At 31.7% G+C, this 18,781-nt stretch overlaps 2 protein-coding genes across 4 annotated transcripts; one reads left to right on the top strand and one right to left on the bottom strand.

Moving 5' to 3' along the window:
• Positions 1-1,135: 1,135 nt before the first annotated feature.
• LOC107910167 (uncharacterized) lies at positions 1,136-3,503 on the bottom strand. 2 transcript variants are annotated; one of them, XM_016837945.2, is made up of 4 exons: positions 3,362-3,503; positions 2,679-2,774; positions 2,188-2,260; positions 1,136-1,392 (listed from the first exon to the last, which is right to left on the bottom strand). In XM_016837945.2, the coding sequence occupies exons 2-4, from the start codon at positions 2,761-2,763 to the stop codon at positions 1,380-1,382; spliced, it is 171 nt and encodes a 56-aa protein (XP_016693434.1). In that variant the 5' UTR covers positions 2,764-2,774; positions 3,362-3,503; the 3' UTR covers positions 1,136-1,379. The 2 variants fall into 2 exon arrangements, with proteins under 2 accessions (XP_016693434.1, XP_016693433.1); XM_016837944.2 differs by having other exon boundaries at positions 2,679-2,798; positions 3,362-3,497.
• A 141-nt stretch (positions 3,504-3,644) lies between these two features.
• Positions 3,645-7,118, top strand: LOC107910166 (COP9 signalosome complex subunit 4). 2 transcript variants are annotated; one of them, XM_016837942.2, is made up of 14 exons: positions 3,645-3,900; positions 3,978-4,129; positions 4,493-4,596; positions 4,700-4,760; positions 4,912-5,004; positions 5,101-5,201; positions 5,448-5,556; positions 5,645-5,689; positions 5,825-5,893; positions 5,982-6,073; positions 6,153-6,195; positions 6,340-6,399; positions 6,569-6,628; positions 6,715-7,118. In XM_016837942.2, the coding sequence occupies exons 1-14, from the start codon at positions 3,771-3,773 to the stop codon at positions 6,787-6,789; spliced, it is 1,194 nt and encodes a 397-aa protein (XP_016693431.1). In that variant the 5' UTR covers positions 3,645-3,770; the 3' UTR covers positions 6,790-7,118. The 2 variants fall into 2 exon arrangements, with proteins under 2 accessions (XP_016693431.1, XP_016693432.1); XM_016837943.2 differs by lacking the exon at positions 6,715-7,118 and having other exon boundaries at positions 6,499-6,628.
• Positions 7,119-18,781: the final 11,663 nt, after the last annotated feature.

Here is an 18,781-nt window from a genome sequence, read left to right on the forward strand (position 1 = left end):
GAGACTGAAGAGGTAAGAACAAAAGTATCTTTATCTGGCACATCCAAACGTAAAAGAAAAAATGTTCAAGAAAGTGTCGTTGATGAACAAATTAAATCTGTAGGTGAACAACTTGACAAAAAATTGCTAATGCTTTGGAACAATTTACTGCGGATAAGACACCACATCTTTACGAAGAAGTGATATCGATGGAGGAAGAAGGATTTGATGATGACTTCCTGTGTTCTGTGTTTGATTACTAGTGAGTCATGAATCCGAGGCCAAAGCTTTTTTTAGTTAAAAGTAAGAAGCATAAAAAAATTTGGCTTCAAAAATTTTCTCAAGGTTGAAGATATTGATACTTTTAATGTGGTGTAATATTAGTTACGCACTTGGACAATGTTGTTGTTTTATGTGGTGTATTACTAATTATGCATATGGATAATATTATTAATTTCTAGTATTAATTGTGGTTTGGAAGCTAATTTATAATTATTCAATCCTTGTTTTTTTTTTATAACACAATTACAAATAATTTATCTGACTTTGGTTGTTTTCAATTTATGACGGTTAATATTCTAACTTAATAATTGAGTATTATTATATATTTAATTTGATTGATTTATTTATAAATAAATTATTGCAATATATGTAAAACCAATTTAAAATATAAATTTATTAATATATGTAAAAACAGCTTTTCTGAAAAAAAAATTTCGATAAATCTGCCAAACAACCGAAAATATTTTATACAGATTCATCCAAATACCAAAAAAGTAAATCATTTTCCAGAAAACATTTTACTAGCAAACAAACGGAGCCTTAGTTCTTTATTCTCTCAATCTCTCTTTATTTTATAACAATTTTCTGCATAAGACGATCTTATATTTTACCTACGGGTTTTATATGATTTCATACAATATACAAGAACTTGAAACGGTAGAGTTAACAGAGTTTGATGTAAGTATGTAGTATATGTAAATTTGTCTTTTATATAAAAGATTATGCTCCCTTAAGTCCTATACTCATATTTACAAAGAAACTAAAAAAAAATACAAATAGCATGTGCCATGTGTAAACATTTCATCTCTTAGCCACCAAGAAGCAGTGATTAATTCCCTTGTAGAAAGAGAACATCAAAATATTGCTACACTACTTAAAGAGGAACAAAAGTGCTTTTTCTTCTTTTTATATTTTTTAAAATTGTAGAAGAGTTTCAACAATAGTTACAACAGCGCCAATGTTTTAAATTTTTTGCAAGGAATAGCTTTGAAAACAGTCCAACAATATATGTGAGACATGCTAAAAATGTTGTATGAAAAATCCACATATAAGCAAGATTTTCAGCCAAATAATTCAAAAGTATTTCACACTTCCATCACCATTGCCACCTCCCAACCCTAGGATAGATGCCTGAAATTTAGAGAAAAGAAATAATTATTACGCAAGAGCGGATCCACTACAATGGTCCAAGTTGAAGCCAAACAACCATTAAAATTAACAGCCGCACTGGCCATCAGGGAAATGCATAAGTGTCATTTATTTATTTTCAACAAGGACCAATTAAAAAGAACGGTTTAGTTTTGGCTAGCCCATATTAACAACATTGGAAACACAAATCCGACCTTCCTCAGCATCACAATCTTAAAAATTAATCATCAAATTTGCAAGATGCAGTATGCAACCTAAAGTATGTTTCAAAACATCATTTGCAATCATTTAAGGCAATCAGCAAGGATGCAACATATAAAATCTTTTAGATAGGGAGTCAAGAACACAAAATTTGGTGACATCTCATTATTTATCAACAATCTTGATTTTGTAATTCTAATTTTTCAGGTCATATCAATCAGCTTCAACAATATGAAACAAGTTTATAAAACCACTCTTTTTTTATCCCCCATTTCCTTCTTTTGTTTATAAATGATTTCTAGAATAGCAAGACTAAAACAAAACGAAATTTAGTCATATTTGCCAGGACAATCCAAACAAGAACCAAATTCCCAAACCTAGAAAGAACTTAAATCCACATTTCAGTATGTTCAAAAAAATAAAAAAAACCCACATTTCAGTGACAGCCAAAGGCACAAAAGGATCAATATTTAACTATATTAGGATGATAAACCAAGTCCTAAACAAGAAAGTTTGTGTCTATCCAACCAAAATTATTTCAGTGAAATGGAACCAGAGGACAAAGTAAGGATCTACCTCTTGTAAAACTCCGTTACATATCGCGAGCTGTTGTAAAAGATGAACCACATCAACACAATAACCAGTGTGTCTTCCATGGTTTAGGAACTAACAATTGGGAATTATAGTGATACTTGGACTTAAAAACTGGTGTGGTGACAAAGATGCCAATAGGATCCTTTGACTATTTTAAAATTCCTAAATCAAACATTATAAAATAAGACAACCAACCAACCAAATACTAAAATCGATGACACAGTAAATCAGATAATACCAGAAAATAGAAAACAACTCCTTATAAACTAAATTAGCATAATTTTGCCATTGGATAGGCTTCCACAAAATGACCATTTTCCATTTTCATCATTTTGTTAGGCAAAAGAAGACAACTGATAAAAGTCATCGAAACAAAATATTAACAGCACTACAGTGTTCAAACCCTGAAAATTCTAAATGAGAACTTAAACAGATTAGGCATCATCAAACAAAAAGTAAGTAAAAAAGGATACTGAAAAGGTAACGCTCCCACCAATCCAACATGTAGAGTCCAAATGTGACATTGTAGAGATAGATCTTGCGTTGGACCCAATTCATATCTCTAACCCCTAAAAACAAATACAAATAGATGCCTGGAAAAATCATTGCAGACACAAACGATGATCAAAATAATCCAATAAAATAAAATAATACAAATTCTTTGAAAATGACATTATAGTTATAAAATGTGCTATATACGTTGCTAAAATCATCGTAACTTAGAATTCAATTTCGGTCAGCTGCAACTTCTTTTTCCTCAATACAACGGCCATGAACCACATATTCATACATGATTATCATAAAGATATGAGGAAACTCGATAGTCTAATATCCAAATCTTTCTTTTATATTATTTACTTTACTTGCGCCATAAAACAAACAAGAAAGAAAAGCATTTTTTTCAAGGAAACGAAGTGGAATAATGCCAAACCACAACAAATTAAAATCAAGAGCAGGAAAACTGAAAATTGAACCATACTTGAGTTGTATCCACGGATGAGGAGATTATGTCTTTGGATCAAATAAAAATATAAATTTAAATGCAAGGATTGAAGGAATTCTACGCTAATTTCATTAAGAAATAGCTTCAGATTTCTCGAACAACTTAGCGAAAAAGAAAAACAAAATCTTGAGGAGAAATGAATCAAAAGCTTACCTAACCAATGAATACGCCGCGGACGGTCACGAAAATTACGGTTCCCGTGATCGGATCGAGAGTACAGAGCTCCTTTGGGATTTGCTAATTCACAGAGAGAAAAAGAAGAGTTTTTAGCCTTTGGGTCTTGCGGTCAAAGAAGACAGCATTTACTTTTCTTTAACGATTAAATGACAGAAATGCCATTTAATTTACCACGTGTCAGTTTTTAATTCGCTCTTTTTGATTGCAACCAAAGAGTGGTCCGTATCGTAAACTCCCTGCTTTGATTCAGTAGCAGAAATTAGAAAGCAAAAAATAAACCACCATAAACAGTAAACCTTCGATTTCGTTAAAATCTCTCATTTCTTCTCTCTCTGGAAAAAGAAATTAGGGTTTCGAAAACTTTTGAAGCAGAGATCGAAAGCAAATGGAGAGTGCATTAGCAAACGCATCGGAAATTATAGACCAGAGGCAGAAAATCGAGCAATACAAACACATTCTATCAACTGTTTTCTCATCCAACGACATCGTTCAAGCCAAGAAATTCATCGATCATAGTAATTGCTTTACCTTTGCTTGATTTAAAGTTATCTAAGGTTTTTTAGGTTTAATTATTTTATTTTATTCTTTTTAGTGTTATCGGACGATGTTCCACTGGTGGTATCAAGGCAGCTTTTACAAACTTTCGCTCAAGAATTAGGAAGGTTGGAGCCTGAGGCACAAAAGGAAATTGCTCATTATACCCTTGCTCAAATTCAGCCTCGTGTCGTTTCATTTGAAGAACAGGTTGCTTTTAATTTGACAGCTAGCTCTTTAGTGAAAGTTACTTGAGAATTTGGTTTTTTTTATTATTTTAAAATACCACATTGTGAACTTTTTTCTGTCGTCGAAAGAATTTGATTGAAATATCACGATTTCATTAATTATTCTTCTTAAATTTGTTACTGTTCTTTTAGTTAAGTTTTTCTCGCGGCGTGACTTAAACTTTGGTCGAAGTTTGTATGCAAAACAAAGAATAGGGTTGTTTTTTCCTCCCCTTCCCTTTTTTCAAGTTTGGCGTTTTGATTTTCTTTGGATGAGGTACTAATGGACTTATGGAATATGGATGATTGTTTAAATAAAGCTGCTTACTCTGTATGAGTTATATAGGTACTGATTATCCGAGAGAAACTTGCTGAGTTGTATGAGTCGGAGCAGCAGTGGTCAAAAGCAGCGCAGATGCTAAGTGGGATTGATTTGGACTCTGGAATGAGGTCTGAGAGTAAGATTCTCTTTAGTTTTTGTGATGAAGGTTGTTGAATATTTTCTTCTGTGTTCCTATTGGTGAGCTTATCTGTTTTGTGATATGACTATCAGGGTTATTGATGATACATTCAGATTGTCAAAATGTGTCCAAATTGCCCGTCTCTATCTTGAGGTATTTCAATTTTTTGACTGAATGCTAGCATTACATAGGCAAGTTTGGATGCCTTAGAATTTCAAGGAGTAATTCAGTTACTTATTCTATTTCTTGCATGTAAAACCAATATTGAAAGGTGACCTGAAACCATTGCTTGAATATTTTACAGGATGATGATTCTGTTAATGCAGAAGCTTTTATTAATAAAGCTTCATTCTTGGTTAGCAACAGTCAGCATGAAGTTTTGATTTTACAATACAAGGTTTGGCACAGTTTTTAGGTCAATAACTGTAATTTAGGGCTGCAATTCCTGTCATTCTTTCGTTTAATTTCTTTTTTCTTTTCCTCTTGTTTTCAGGTATGTTATGCAAGGATTTTGGATTTAAAGAGGAAGTTCTTGGAAGCAGCATTGCGATACTATGACATATCTCAAATTGAGAAGCGACAAATAGGAGACGAGTATGTAATTACGCTATATTTGTTTATGTAAATGTTTTGCTTAAAGCTTTTATTAGCTGACATATACAAAAGCTAATTGATCTTGTTCTGCATCACTCTATACATAGTGTTTGCATTGATAAACATTGTGTTTTGCATACCTTGTACAGCTATCAATTTGCTTGTATCTGATTCCCCCTTTTTATTACTATCATGATATGTCTGAGGGCTTATGATAAAAAAATTATCAATGTTCACCTATTACAGAACCATTGACGAGGATGCTCTGGAGCAAGCTCTATCTGCTGCTGTTACATGTACAATATTAGCTGGTGCAGGTCCTCAGCGTTCTCGTGTTCTTGCCACACTTTACAAAGTAAAGCTTTCTCCTGAATGTAATAGGAGTTTTTTTTTTTTTTAAATTGTTTGATTCTAATCATGTCAATGATTTGTGCATGTTTCAGGATGAACGTTGCTCCAAGCTGAAGATTTATCCAATATTACGAAAGGTTCTCTCTTTTGCATCTAGGCACACACACTCACACATATGCATTTCCTCATGCACTTGTCTTGCACATTGCTGTCTATATCTATTGCAGAACCTTAAAGTCCATCCTAATGGGGATTTTTATTGAAATTAACAGGTTTATTTGGAGAGAATATTAAGAAAACCTGAAATTGATGCATTTGCTGAAGAACTGAAACCACATCAGGTTATAAAAAGTTTGAACTAGCCTACGTATTGCATTTACAATAAAAGTAAATTCTGCCGTCTTTGAATAACCTTTTGTTCCCCAACAGAAAGCATTGCTTCCTGACAATTTTACTGTGCTGGACCGTGCCATGATAGAGCATAATCTTCTGAGTGCAAGCAAACTTTACACAAATATAAGGTTAGAAAAATAACACTTGATTTTCATCTTTCTTATTTCTAGGTTTGGAATTTTTTAACAAAAGCTTTTGCTTTGTCAGTTTTGATGAGCTGGGTACTTTGCTGGGCATTCCTCCTCATAAGGTACCTTTCTAAAGTTACTACCTTATGATCTAGTTGTATAGCTTTTGGTTTTTTATTTTCTGGCCTTTTCTATCTTTGTATGAGGAAATACTTCCGTATACTGTAGTTAAACAGCAAAGCTGATTGGCTGCATTTTCTGTACAGGCAGAGAAAATAGCCTCAAGAATGATTTATGAGGATAGAATGAGGGGATCAATTGATCAGGTTTCAATATCTTGCCACATGATTTTGTTCAGCTACTGGTTTAATGGATTCAAAGATCAATTGATTTTTATGATTGTGTTTTCATGCTTCCCAAAGCAGAACTGAGTTCAAAGAATGTCTTTTTCCGAGCTATCGGCTACATAAATAATTAAACAACCTTATGCATCAGGTGGAAGCGGTTATACATTTTGAAGATGATACAGAAGAGCTGCAACAATGGGACCAACAGGTAATGCAATCTCGAGCAGATAATTATGCCGATGAGCAACCCCTCTTCAAGAGTTCAGAGATTTATATTGGCTTATGATTCTGCAGATTGTTGGTGTGTGTCAAGCTCTGAATGACATACTTGATAGCATGGCAAAGAAGGGCATGGCAGTTCCTGTGTAATCCGATGCATCTACCGAGAACAAAGAAACTCAGAAGAGGATCGACTTTAACCTTCTCCCATATGCGTAAAAGGAACATCATCGGTCACCTCTGGTTTTTACGATTTCAGTTACTGGGGTTTATTTTAGTAACTGCCATTTTGTCTTTTGGGCAGGCATGGGGATTTTGATAATCAATTAAGGGTCCCTAATTAGTACTATTGTTATCATTTCTTTTTCAGTTGTTTGGTAAGAAAGTTGCCTTGTTGGCCGGTTATGAGGCCGACATGGATGGCAGATTTGCCAGAAATATGTCTAATATCTTTTAAGGGTTTCACTGAACTTGAACTATCAACTTTGTTGTATTTTGTTGTTCAACTATTAATTTTTCCAATTTAATCACTAATCTTTTTGAAATTAAATAATTTAATCACTTTTTTTTTTGTTAGTTGGGGTTAGATAAGTGACAGAAATGTTGACATGGTTATTTTATTTTATTTTATTAATTTAGTCATCTAATGCTTATACATTTTATTAATTTGATTCTACTTAACATCCTTCACTTGAGCTTGAAATTCGACCCGAGTAAGAAATATTAAATTCAAACATCAAAGTTAAAATTTTCATTTCACACTCATATTTATAACTTTTTTTAAGGTCAAATACAATATTTTAAAACATTCCAATCTCTTTCTCTTCATTAAATAAATAAGGGAAAAAATCAAAATATATATCAAATAACAATCTCATATATTTCTACTTAAAGTAAACATGAATACAAGATGAAAACATGAATTTCTCACCTTGTTTCCTTAACTTCCTCTCACTAACTCAACTTCTTCTCGCTTTTTGAGTTGTTGAATTCTAATATGTAACTAAACTTATAGTAGCGATGGATGTTAGAATTATAAAATAAATTAGAAATAAAACTTAATAAACCATAAATTAAGATTTTGTCATGTCAAATCATCAAGAACAAAATAAGAATAAAACTAGATGTGGAAGCGAACCTGAATCCATAAATTCCTTGAAATCAACGGATCTTGGAGATTTGATCTTCCAAATTAGTACACAAAATTTCAGAGAATATTTACTTTCTTTCCTAAGGATGGGATATTAGAAAAGATATCTTCCAAATTAGCACACAAAATTTTAGAGAATATTTGTTTTCTTTCTAAGGATGGGATATTAGAAAAGATATTTTGTGTGGGGAATATAACTCTAATCTTTATAACCTTGGTATATTAGTTCTAATTCCTAATTAGCCCATCACTAATTAGAATTTGATTAGAACTCAATTACTAGAGTATCTACACATATTTGACCCATACTTTATTTAATAATTAAAGTCCAATAAAACTTTAACCAAATTAGATCACTTTTAATTTGGGCTAACCTATCATGATAGTAAATAACAATAACATGTAATTATCTTTATTATATATATGATGTCCATATTTTCCAACAATCTCCCACTTGGACCACATATATATACTAATTATTCTATAATTAAATGTCATTATATAACCTTATGAGCTCAAAAAATTTACTATCATATCCAAAAGGTATTCCAAACAATCTCGTCCATTAATTATGCTAATATAGAACCAATGCGACTTTCGTTACATATATCGTAACTAAATCCATCCCTGATCATGTATATTAACACAAACAAATGACATAGATCAAGTATGGATGTGTAGCATGGAAATTACATGCAATATGATCTAAACATGTCTATTTCCAACTGGTCCTCTTTAAACTTAAGTGAGGTCAGTATCAAAATAATAAACAAGTATCAAAATAATAAACAGAGTGAATAAAGTGAATATTTTATTTCTGATCAGAAAATAACCAAATACATAAATGTCTGAAAATAGACATAAAACAAATAAAATATAAACTGCCACTAAATCATGATATCCTCAAACAATGTAACACTCATGTCAGTAGTGTACTCATGAAAGACCTTGGGTGGTAAACCTTTTGTGAGCAGATCCGCTATCATGGAGTTTGTCCCAATGTGCTTTATGGATCTTTGACCATTTTGCACTCTTTCTTTCACAACTAGGAACTTTATGTCAATATGCTTTGGTTTAGATGAACTCCTGTTGTTATTGGAATACAGCGCTGCTGACTTATTGTCACAAAATAATTTGAGTGGTCTTTCTACATTCTCCAAAATGCATAGCCCTGTGACAAAGTTTCATAACCATATTCCATGGTTTGATGCCTCATAGCATGTTACAAACTTTGCTGCCATAGTGGACGAAGTTATAAGTGTTTGTTTGACACTTTCCAAGATATAACTCCTCCAGCTAATAGGTAAATATAGCCTGATGTAGATTTCCTACTATCTTGGCACCCAACGAAATTAGAATTAGAATACCCTACGACTTTTAGAAGATCTGATCTCTTATAAGTAAGCATGTAATCTTTTGTTCTCTGAAGATATCTCATAACCTTTTTGGCTGCTATCCAATGGTCTATACTAGGGTTGCTTAAATATCTGTCTAACATCCCAACAATGTATGTAATATCCGAACGCATGCATACTTGAGCATACATTAAACTTCCAACAGCTGATGTATAGGGAATCTTTTGCATTTCCTAAATTTCAAGGTTACTTTTAGGGTATTGAGTAATACTAAATTTTTCTCCTTTAGCGATAGGGGTGTCACCCAGCCTACAACTTTGCATGCCAAACCTTTTGAGTACTTTATCGATATAGCACTTTTGTGATAATCCAAAAATACCTCAAGATCGATCTCGATGTATCTGAATTCCTAAAATAAAATAGGCGTCCCTAAGATCTTTCATCTCAAAATTCTTAGATAAAAAGCTCTTGGTTTCGTGCAATAAGCATATATCATTTGCAGCAAGCAAAATGTCATTGACATATAGAATAAAAAATATGTACTTACTCTCATTAAATTTGTGTGATACACACAATCATCAACAATATTCATCTCAAAACTGAACGAAACAATTATTTGATGAAACTTGTAGTACCATTAACGGGAAGCTTGTTTGAGTCCATAGATGGATTTTGTCTATTTGCAAACAATATTCTTTGAGTCTTTCGACTCAAAATTTTTTGGTTGCACCATATAAATTGTTTCTTCAAGGTCACCATTAAGCAATGCAATCTTAACATCCATCTGATGTAAGTCAAGATCAAAATGAGCAACAAGAGCCATGATTATCTTGAAAGAGTCTTTCAATGAAACTGTAGAGAAAATCTTTGTAAAATAAATACATTTTTCTGAGTATGTCCTTTAGCTGCAAGACGCGCCTTATATCTCTCCACATTACCATTTGCATCCCTATTGATTTTAAATATCCATTTACAACCAATTGGCTTTGCATCTTCAAGTAATGGGACAAGTTCCCAAACTTTATTGTCTTGCATAGATTTATACTTATCTTTCATGGCATCAATCCACTTTTGAGAATTAGAATTTTTCATGGCCTGATGAAAGTTGTTTGGATCATCTTCCATCATTTCATTATCATCATCATGTTCTTGAAGAAATACGACATAATCATCTGGAATAGCATTTATCATTTCTCTTGTGGACCTTCTTAATGGCACTTGTTCTTGAGGTTGTTGAGCTTGTTCTTCTGGAACAATTATCTCATCTTGAATGGGGAGTTGTTCAACATTGTCTTGTTAAGGTTCTAGATTCACTTCTTGATCAATGATAGGTATGAGAACCTAAACATCGTCAAAAGTGATAGTAGGAATTGAGTTAGGATCCAATTTCTCTTTAAAAGCAATGTCTCTAACCTTATTTCTCCCCCCAAACTCAACATCCTCAAAAAATGTTACAGTTCCTGTCTCAAAAATATTCTTTATTATGAGATCATAAAACTTTTAGCCCCTAGATCGCTTAGAATAAAAAATAAAGTAACTTCTTATTGTTTTGGAGTCCAATTTCTTTTCATGTGGCCTATAAGGCCTTGCCTCAGCTGAACATCCCCAAATGTGAAAGTGCTTTAGACTAGGCTTTGACCTGTCCAAAGCTCATAAGGTGTTTTTGCAATTGCTTTATTGGGTACTCTATTTAGAATGTAAATTGTTGTCTTTAATGCTTCTCCTCAGAGGGAATCAGGTAAGGTAGAATGAGCATTCTTGCTCCTTACCATATCTTTAAGAGTCATGTTTCTTCTTTTAGCTACACCATTCATACTTGGTGATCCTGGCCTGGTGTACTGTGGGACAATACCACATTCCTCTAGGAATTTCACAAATGGTCTTGGACATTGTTCACCTAAGCCATCATATCTACCATAGTACTTGCCACCACGATTAAATCTAACGTTTTTAATCCTTTTGTTGAGTTGACTCTCAACTTCAACTTTATAGCTTTAAACACGTCCAAAGTCTGAGATTTCTCATGAATAAGATATAGGTACCCATAACGTGAGTAATCGTCTATGAATGTTACGAAATATTGTTGACCATTCCAGGATGCTGTAAGGAATGACCCACAAATATTTGTACGAATTAATTCTAAGATGTCCGAAGATCTTTTGGCACCCAATCTTTTGGTTTTGGTCTGTTTTCCCTTAATGCAATCGACACAGACATTAAAGTCTGTAAGGTCAAGGGACTCTAAAATACCATCAGACACAAGGCGTTCAACTCTAACTTTTGAGATATGACCTAAGCGCTTATGCTATAATGATGCTGAATTTTCCTTATTTAATTTGCATTTAATACTATGTGATTCCACTTGCAATGTTTCATTATAGGATGCAATTGTTTCTAGCAAATAAAGCTTGTCATAAGTATTTAAATAACTAGTTCCAACAACATTCGAATTTAAAGACAAATTAAATTGATCGTTTCCAAATGAACAATAATATCCAAATTTGTCCAACGAAGAAACATAAACTAAATTCTGTCTAAATGACGGTACAATAAAAGTGTCTTTTAAATCCAAATAAAAACCAGTTCCTAATAACAACCTAAAATGCCCAATTACTTCCACTTCTACCGATTTGCCATCGTCCACGAAGATGTGTCTTTCACCATCACTTGGCTTTCAGTAACTTAGGTAACCCTGCATAGAAACACTTATGTGAGTAGTAACACCAGAATCTATCCACCAAGTGTTTCTAGGTACTGAAGCTAAATTAATCTTAGAACAGACCAAATTAAGAATTATACATTTCTTTGAACGCCAAGTATGATTTTTGGTACAATCTTTCTTTACGTGTCCAGACTTGTCACAAAAGAAACTACTCTCTATAGATTGTTGTTGTTTCTTTTGAGCTGGACCCTTAGCAGCTTCATTCTGATATTTTCTTTTCTTGCCCTTGTCTTTAGGGAAATTGGCCAAATGAGCACTTTGAGACTTATCACGTTTCAACCTTTCTTCCTCTTGTACACAATGAGAAATGAGCTCATTTAGAGTCCATTTCTCCTTTTGAAAGTTATAACTAATTTTAAATTGATTAAATTGCACAGAAAGTGATACCAAAACCATAAGAACAAGCAATTCCTCAAAAAGCTAATCTTAAGTGCCTTAAGTCTTGAAACAGTATGGAACATCTCCATAATGTACTCTCTTACGTTTCTTTGACCCTTATACTTCATAGACATCAAAGAAGTCAGAAGTGATGTTATCTCAACCTTATCGTTTTTAGCAAAATGTTTCTCAATTTCATCATGGAAACCCTTGGTCTGAGTAATCTCTTCAAATTCTGTGCCCCTAAAGTCTTCTGGAATGATGTGTTTCATGATCATTAGACTCATGCGATTTGAATGATCCCACATCTCAAAATCCTCTTAACATCAGGGGTGTTTTCCACAATGAGAGGTACGGGTTGTTCTTCCCTTAGTGCAAGATCTATGTCTATACAGCCAAGCACTATAAGTAAGTGCCTTTTCCATTCCTTAAAATTAGTCACATTAAGCATGAGTATAGAATTTATATTAGCAGATATTGTGGCAGCAGAAGATGAATTAGCTGAATGTAGAACAAATAAAAAAACAAGCTTATATTAATATTCATAAGTAAACAATAAATTCAAGATAATAACTAATCTCATCTCAAGATACCAAATACAACATTAATATCAAGTCTTTGGACAATAATATTAACAGTAAGCGATACTCTTGTTGTAGCAATCAAACATTGATAACAAATTATGTCAAATAATTAATTAATCTTTGAACTAACTTATTGCTTACATAAAATACCTTATAATTGTCACACATTTATCACCACAAATGTCGTTGAAATTCTGCCAAATATTAACTTACCTTTGGTCCAATCAATAAACGCATGAATCACAAAAGCATATAATCATCTTGATATTTCAAATAAACTAATCTACACAAAAGTCGCTTTGACGACAATTTGGTTCAACTAATCTATTTAAAATATTAGACATCCTTAATTAAAAGTCAAAATCTGAATTTATTTGTTTCAAAATATTTACCTTAATTTTATCTTTCAATCAAATTAAAAGATAATTATATATATTTATATAATTTTCCAAAACTAACATGCATTAAACCAATCAAAGCATGTATATATTATATATTTATACATGCGAAACTACAACATTATTAAACACAAAGCATGCATATATTATATATTTATATATAATAAATATATATCAAAGAATTAAGCAATGCGTATATGTTAAACTTTTTTTTAACGTCAAATTAAATTCCTTATACCATTAAAATAATATATAATGCTTTCAAAGAAAAGGCACAAAGGGACGAAACATGATTTTGCAAATATATATAACATGCAGTAGCACAAATCATGAAGAAAGAATCCATCAATTCGAAAATCACCTAAATTAAAAAATTAAAACAAAACCTTAAAATTTTAAGATGAATTTAAGATAACCAAGATCTTAAAAAAAATTACTTTAATATAAACCTTCAAAGATCAATATATAAACCCATGAAATTTCATGAATCAATCATTTAAAAGAAGAACCTTAATCAATTCTTAATGATTCAGTACGACGAGGCTCGGATGTCACTTGTTAGAATTATAAAATAAACTAGAAATAAAACTTAATAAACCATAAATCAAGATCTTATTATGTCAAATCATCAAAAACAAAACAAGAATAAAACTAGAAACGAAAGCGAACCTAAATCCATGAATTCCTTGAAATCTACGGATCTTGGGGGTTTGATCTTTCAAATTAGCACACAAAAATTCAGAGAATATTTGCTCTCTTTCCTAAGGATGAGATATTAGAAAAGATATCTTATGTGTAATTTGGGAACCATAACCCTAACATTTATAACCTTGGCATATTAGTTCTAATTCCTAATTAGCCCATAATTAATTAGAATTTGATTAGAACTCAATTACTAGAGTATCTATACATATTTGACCCATACTTTATTTAATAATTAAAACCCAATAAAACTTTAACTAAATTAGATCACTTTTAATTTGGGCTAACTTATCATGATAGTAAATAATAATAAGATGTAATATGTCGCTAAATTTCACTTAGAATTCATGAAAAGTAAAAAGGTTTTGAGCATATTTTTGGTTAATTGGATGAACAGGAGTAAACATTCTTCTTTCTCCCCTTTATTGCCGTGGGTTAGAGGAGTGTAGAAAGTTCTACATTTTTTTTCTTTTAAAATTAATTTAACACGAATAAAAATATCTAAATGTTCCATATTAAGTCTCTCATTATCACTTAATCAAATGTTCCAAAATCATTCAAACTACACTTTTTTCCTTTTTCTTTTAGTCTTAATATATCTTCTTGAGAAATATCCATTTTACCTTTTATAATACTCTATATTCACCTTTGTAACTTATGGTCACTTTTTGATATAATTACACTTTTAACTCTTGCACCTTTACTTCTTTACAATTTAGTCTATACCTTAGTTTAATAAATTAAAATAAATCATTTCCAATGACTTTCTTCTATGTCCAACTACCTCTTCTAGTTCTTATTGATTAAATGCAATTTATTACCACTAAATATTTTCTCGAAGTAGTAATATTTATGACATAGATGTTTTAGGGGCGTTATAGTTCTTCCACCTTTAAGAAATTTTGTCCTTGAAATTTACCTGATTCAAACAACTGTGGATATTGTTGTCTCATCACTTGCTCACTTTCTCAAGTAGTTTCTTCTATAGTGTGATGTCTCCATAGCACTTTTACCAAATGAATCATTTTATTCTTGAGCTTTTTAACCTCTTGAGCAAGTATCTTTATAGGTTCCTCATCGTAAGATAAATCAGGCTGAATATTAATTGCTTCAGATGTAATAACATGAGAAGGATTCAATTGGTATCTCCTCAGCATCAAAACATGAAAGACATTATGAATTTTCTCCAGTTTTGGTGGTAAAGCCAATCGATATGCCACTAGACCTACACGTTCAAATATTTCATATGGTCTAATGAACCTTGGACTTAGCTTACCCTTCTTGCCAAACCAAAGAACTTTCTTCTATGGAAACACTTTCAAGAACACTTTGTCTCTTACATTATATTCAATGTCTTTTTTTTTTTAAGATCCACATATGATTCTTGTATGTTAAAGGCAGCCTTCAAATGATCTTTAATCAACTTCACTTTTTCTTCAGTTTCTTTAATCAAATCTAGAACTACCAGTTCACTTGCGCTTAATTCTGTCCAGCATACAAGAGTTAATTCATTTCCTACCATACAATGCCTCATAAGGTGCCATCTTTATACTTGTTTGGTAGCTATTATTGTAAGTAAATTCAACCAACAAAAGATATTTCTCCCAACATCCTTTGAACTTAATTGTACAACTTCTTAATATATCTTTCAACACCTATACGCATACAATTCTAAGATTTAACATAAATTCATAGCCTACCCAATTCACAAAGTTATTAAGAAATTACATGTACCACTAGTTCGATTGTCTATTTGTTTGAGGATAAAATGTAGAACTGAAATTCAATTTAGTACCCAAAGCGTCGTGCAACTTTCCCCAAAATCTAGATGTAAATCTTGGGTCTCTGTCTGAAATAATGGAGATATGCACACCATGAAGTCATATTATCTCACTAATATACGACTCAAAATATTTCTCTAATGAAAAACTTGTCCAAATAGGTATAAAATGAGCCGACTTTGTTAATCTATCAACTATTACCCAAATGACTTACTTTTTTCCTTAGAGTAAGTGGTAATCCAACCACAAAATCTATTGTCACTCATTCTCATTTCTACTTAGGTATTGTAATAGGCTGCAACAATCTTAAGAGAACTTGATGCTCTGATTTTGCTTGTTGACAAGTTAGGTATTTGGACACAAATTTTGCTATATTTCGCTTCATTCTATTCCACCAATAATAGTGCTTCAATTCATGATACATTTTAGTACTCCCTAAATGCATTATATATGAACTACTATGAGCTTCTTGAATAATGTTTTTTCTCAACTCATCATTATTAGGTACACATAATCTACCTTCAAAGCACACACCACCACTACTATTCAATTTAAATCTACTTGCCTTTCTATTGCACACACCACCACTACTATTCAATTTAAATCTAGTTGCCTTTCCATTGTTCAATTTGCTCCTTTGTAGACATCAACTTTTATTCTGTCTTTTGTGCATCTTTAAATCTTTGTAGCAAAGTAGATTTAACTTTCAATTCACTAACATAGATGTATCATCATTAAAAGCTCAACGTGTATTCATCACTTTCAAGGCTACACATAAAATAAGGTATAATGTCATATTTGGTAGGGCAAATCTGTATTTCAATTTTTAAAAAATCGATTTTCATATTTGACCTTAAACCTTAACGTCATTTATCAATACAATATTTTTAATTAATGGTGTTAATTTTTTACTACAGGACACATGGCACAATCATAAAGTGCAATGTGGCACCGTTTGTTAAAAAATTTAAATGACCAAGTTAAGGGACCTAAAAATGATTATACCTATTTATTTTATATTTTAAAAGCAAAAAGAAACTCAAACTTTTGACTTTTCTACTAATTTTTTAAGTCAGAATTAATTTTCCATTTCTTTCTCCTTTTTCTTTTCTTTTTCTTCGATTCTTCCTTCCTCAACCATCCTCACCGCTTCCATGACCAGCCTCCTTTCCGGCCTGAAAGTGATACCGAGTGTTGCTCTCAGTCTCCTCTTTTGATATCTCCAATTATATTTCTCGAAAATTTTCCCAAAAGCTACAGAAAAATGCCTCCAAATTGTTGAGAAAAAAAAAACAGATTCTAAATACCAAAGCTCTCAACATGTTTTAGCTTCCAGTTTTAAGTTTTCAAGATCCAACTTTTGCTTAGAAAGTTTGTGTTTTTGATGGAGTGTTCATTGGAAGTTGCGAAAAAGGAGATGGGCTTGGCGTTTAACGTTGTTTAATTGTTTGTAGTGAGAAAAGCCATTTGTTTGTTGGTGAGAAAAAAACCCAGATTCTAACAACATTTGAATGAAGATAAATAAAGTTGCAGTCATTGTTGAAACACCAATGGCTGAAACCAATCGGTTTTCTATGGAAGAAAAAGGAGCTTTTTAAGCTTGATTTTAGTTTTGGGATATTCAAATATTTGGGCTAACTCTTTCAGAAATAGAAAGAGTTTCTTTTAAAATTTTAAAGAAAGAAGAAAATATTTAATTTTTATAAAATAATAATAATAAACGAGAAAGGGAGGAGGAGATGAAAACTCGGAACAACTGTTGAAGTAAAGAAGAATGAGGAGGCATCGATTTTTTTTGCTTTAATATTAAAATTAGAATAATTATTTTCAAGTAATTTTTTTTACAAACGATGACACGTGGCACCTTATGATTTGGCATGTGTCCTAATAGGTCAAAAAGTTAATCAAATATACTACATTGATAAATGACGTTAAAGTTAGTATCAAACTCAAAAAAAAAAAATTGTCAAAGTTCAAACACCAAATATGACATTAAAACCATAAAACAATAATTATAACAATATTCCTCTACCAATTACTAATATATAATCTTTATTTTAAACTTTAAATTAGAATTTTTTTTACCTGAAAATAATTTTCTACTTTGTCTTCACCCGATATAATCAATGTTGCATTTATAATCTTTTAACAACTCAATCCATCTTCTTTATCTTAAGTTTAACTCCTTTTGAGCGAGTAAATACTTTAAACTTTTGTGATCAATATAAATATAGCACCTCTCTCCATGTAGAGAATGTCTCCAAAATTTTAAAGTAAATACAACCGTTGACAACTCTAAATCATGTGTCAAATATTTTTTCTCATATAGTTTTAGTTGTCGAGAAGCATAAACAACTACTTTTTCATCTTCCATCAACACACATCCAAGTCCATTATAAGATGCATTTTTATAAATGACATACTCCTTTCTTGACTCGGGTCGTGTTAAGTGCTTTCTTCAATCTCTCAAGGCTTCGTTGGCAGTCATTGGTCCACTCAAACTTAACATTCTTTTAAAGTAGTCTAGTCAATGATAAAAAAAACATAGAAAATCCTTTCATAAATCGTTTATAATAACCAACTAATCCTAGAAAACTTTGCATTTTGATTACATTTTTTTGATTGTTTTCATTCTAGGATAGCCATGACTTTCTTAAGATCAACTCAAATGCCTTCACCTAATATCATATGTTTCAAAAAAGCAACTTTTTTCAACCAAAATTCACATTTATTAACCTTAGCATAAAACTGTTTTTCTCTCAAAGTCTGTAGTACAATTTTCAAGTGTCTATCATATTCCTCCTCATTTTTTGAATACACCAAAATATCATTAATAAACACCAATACAATTTGATCTAGGTAAGACTAAAATATTCAGTTAATCAAATCCATAAAAGCAGCAGGTGCATTAGTAAGTTCAAATGGCATCACTAAGAATTCATAATGATCGTACCCCATTCTAAACGTAGTTTTAGGCACATCTGATTTCTTCATCCGAAGTTGATAATAACCTGATTGGAGATCAATCTTTAATAATACACTTGCTCCTTTTAACTGATCAAACAAATCATT

This window comes from Gossypium hirsutum, chromosome D02 (genome assembly GCF_007990345.1).
Source record: "Gossypium hirsutum isolate 1008001.06 chromosome D02, Gossypium_hirsutum_v2.1, whole genome shotgun sequence".
In the NCBI taxonomy this organism is placed as follows: Eukaryota; Viridiplantae; Streptophyta; class Magnoliopsida; order Malvales; family Malvaceae; genus Gossypium; species Gossypium hirsutum.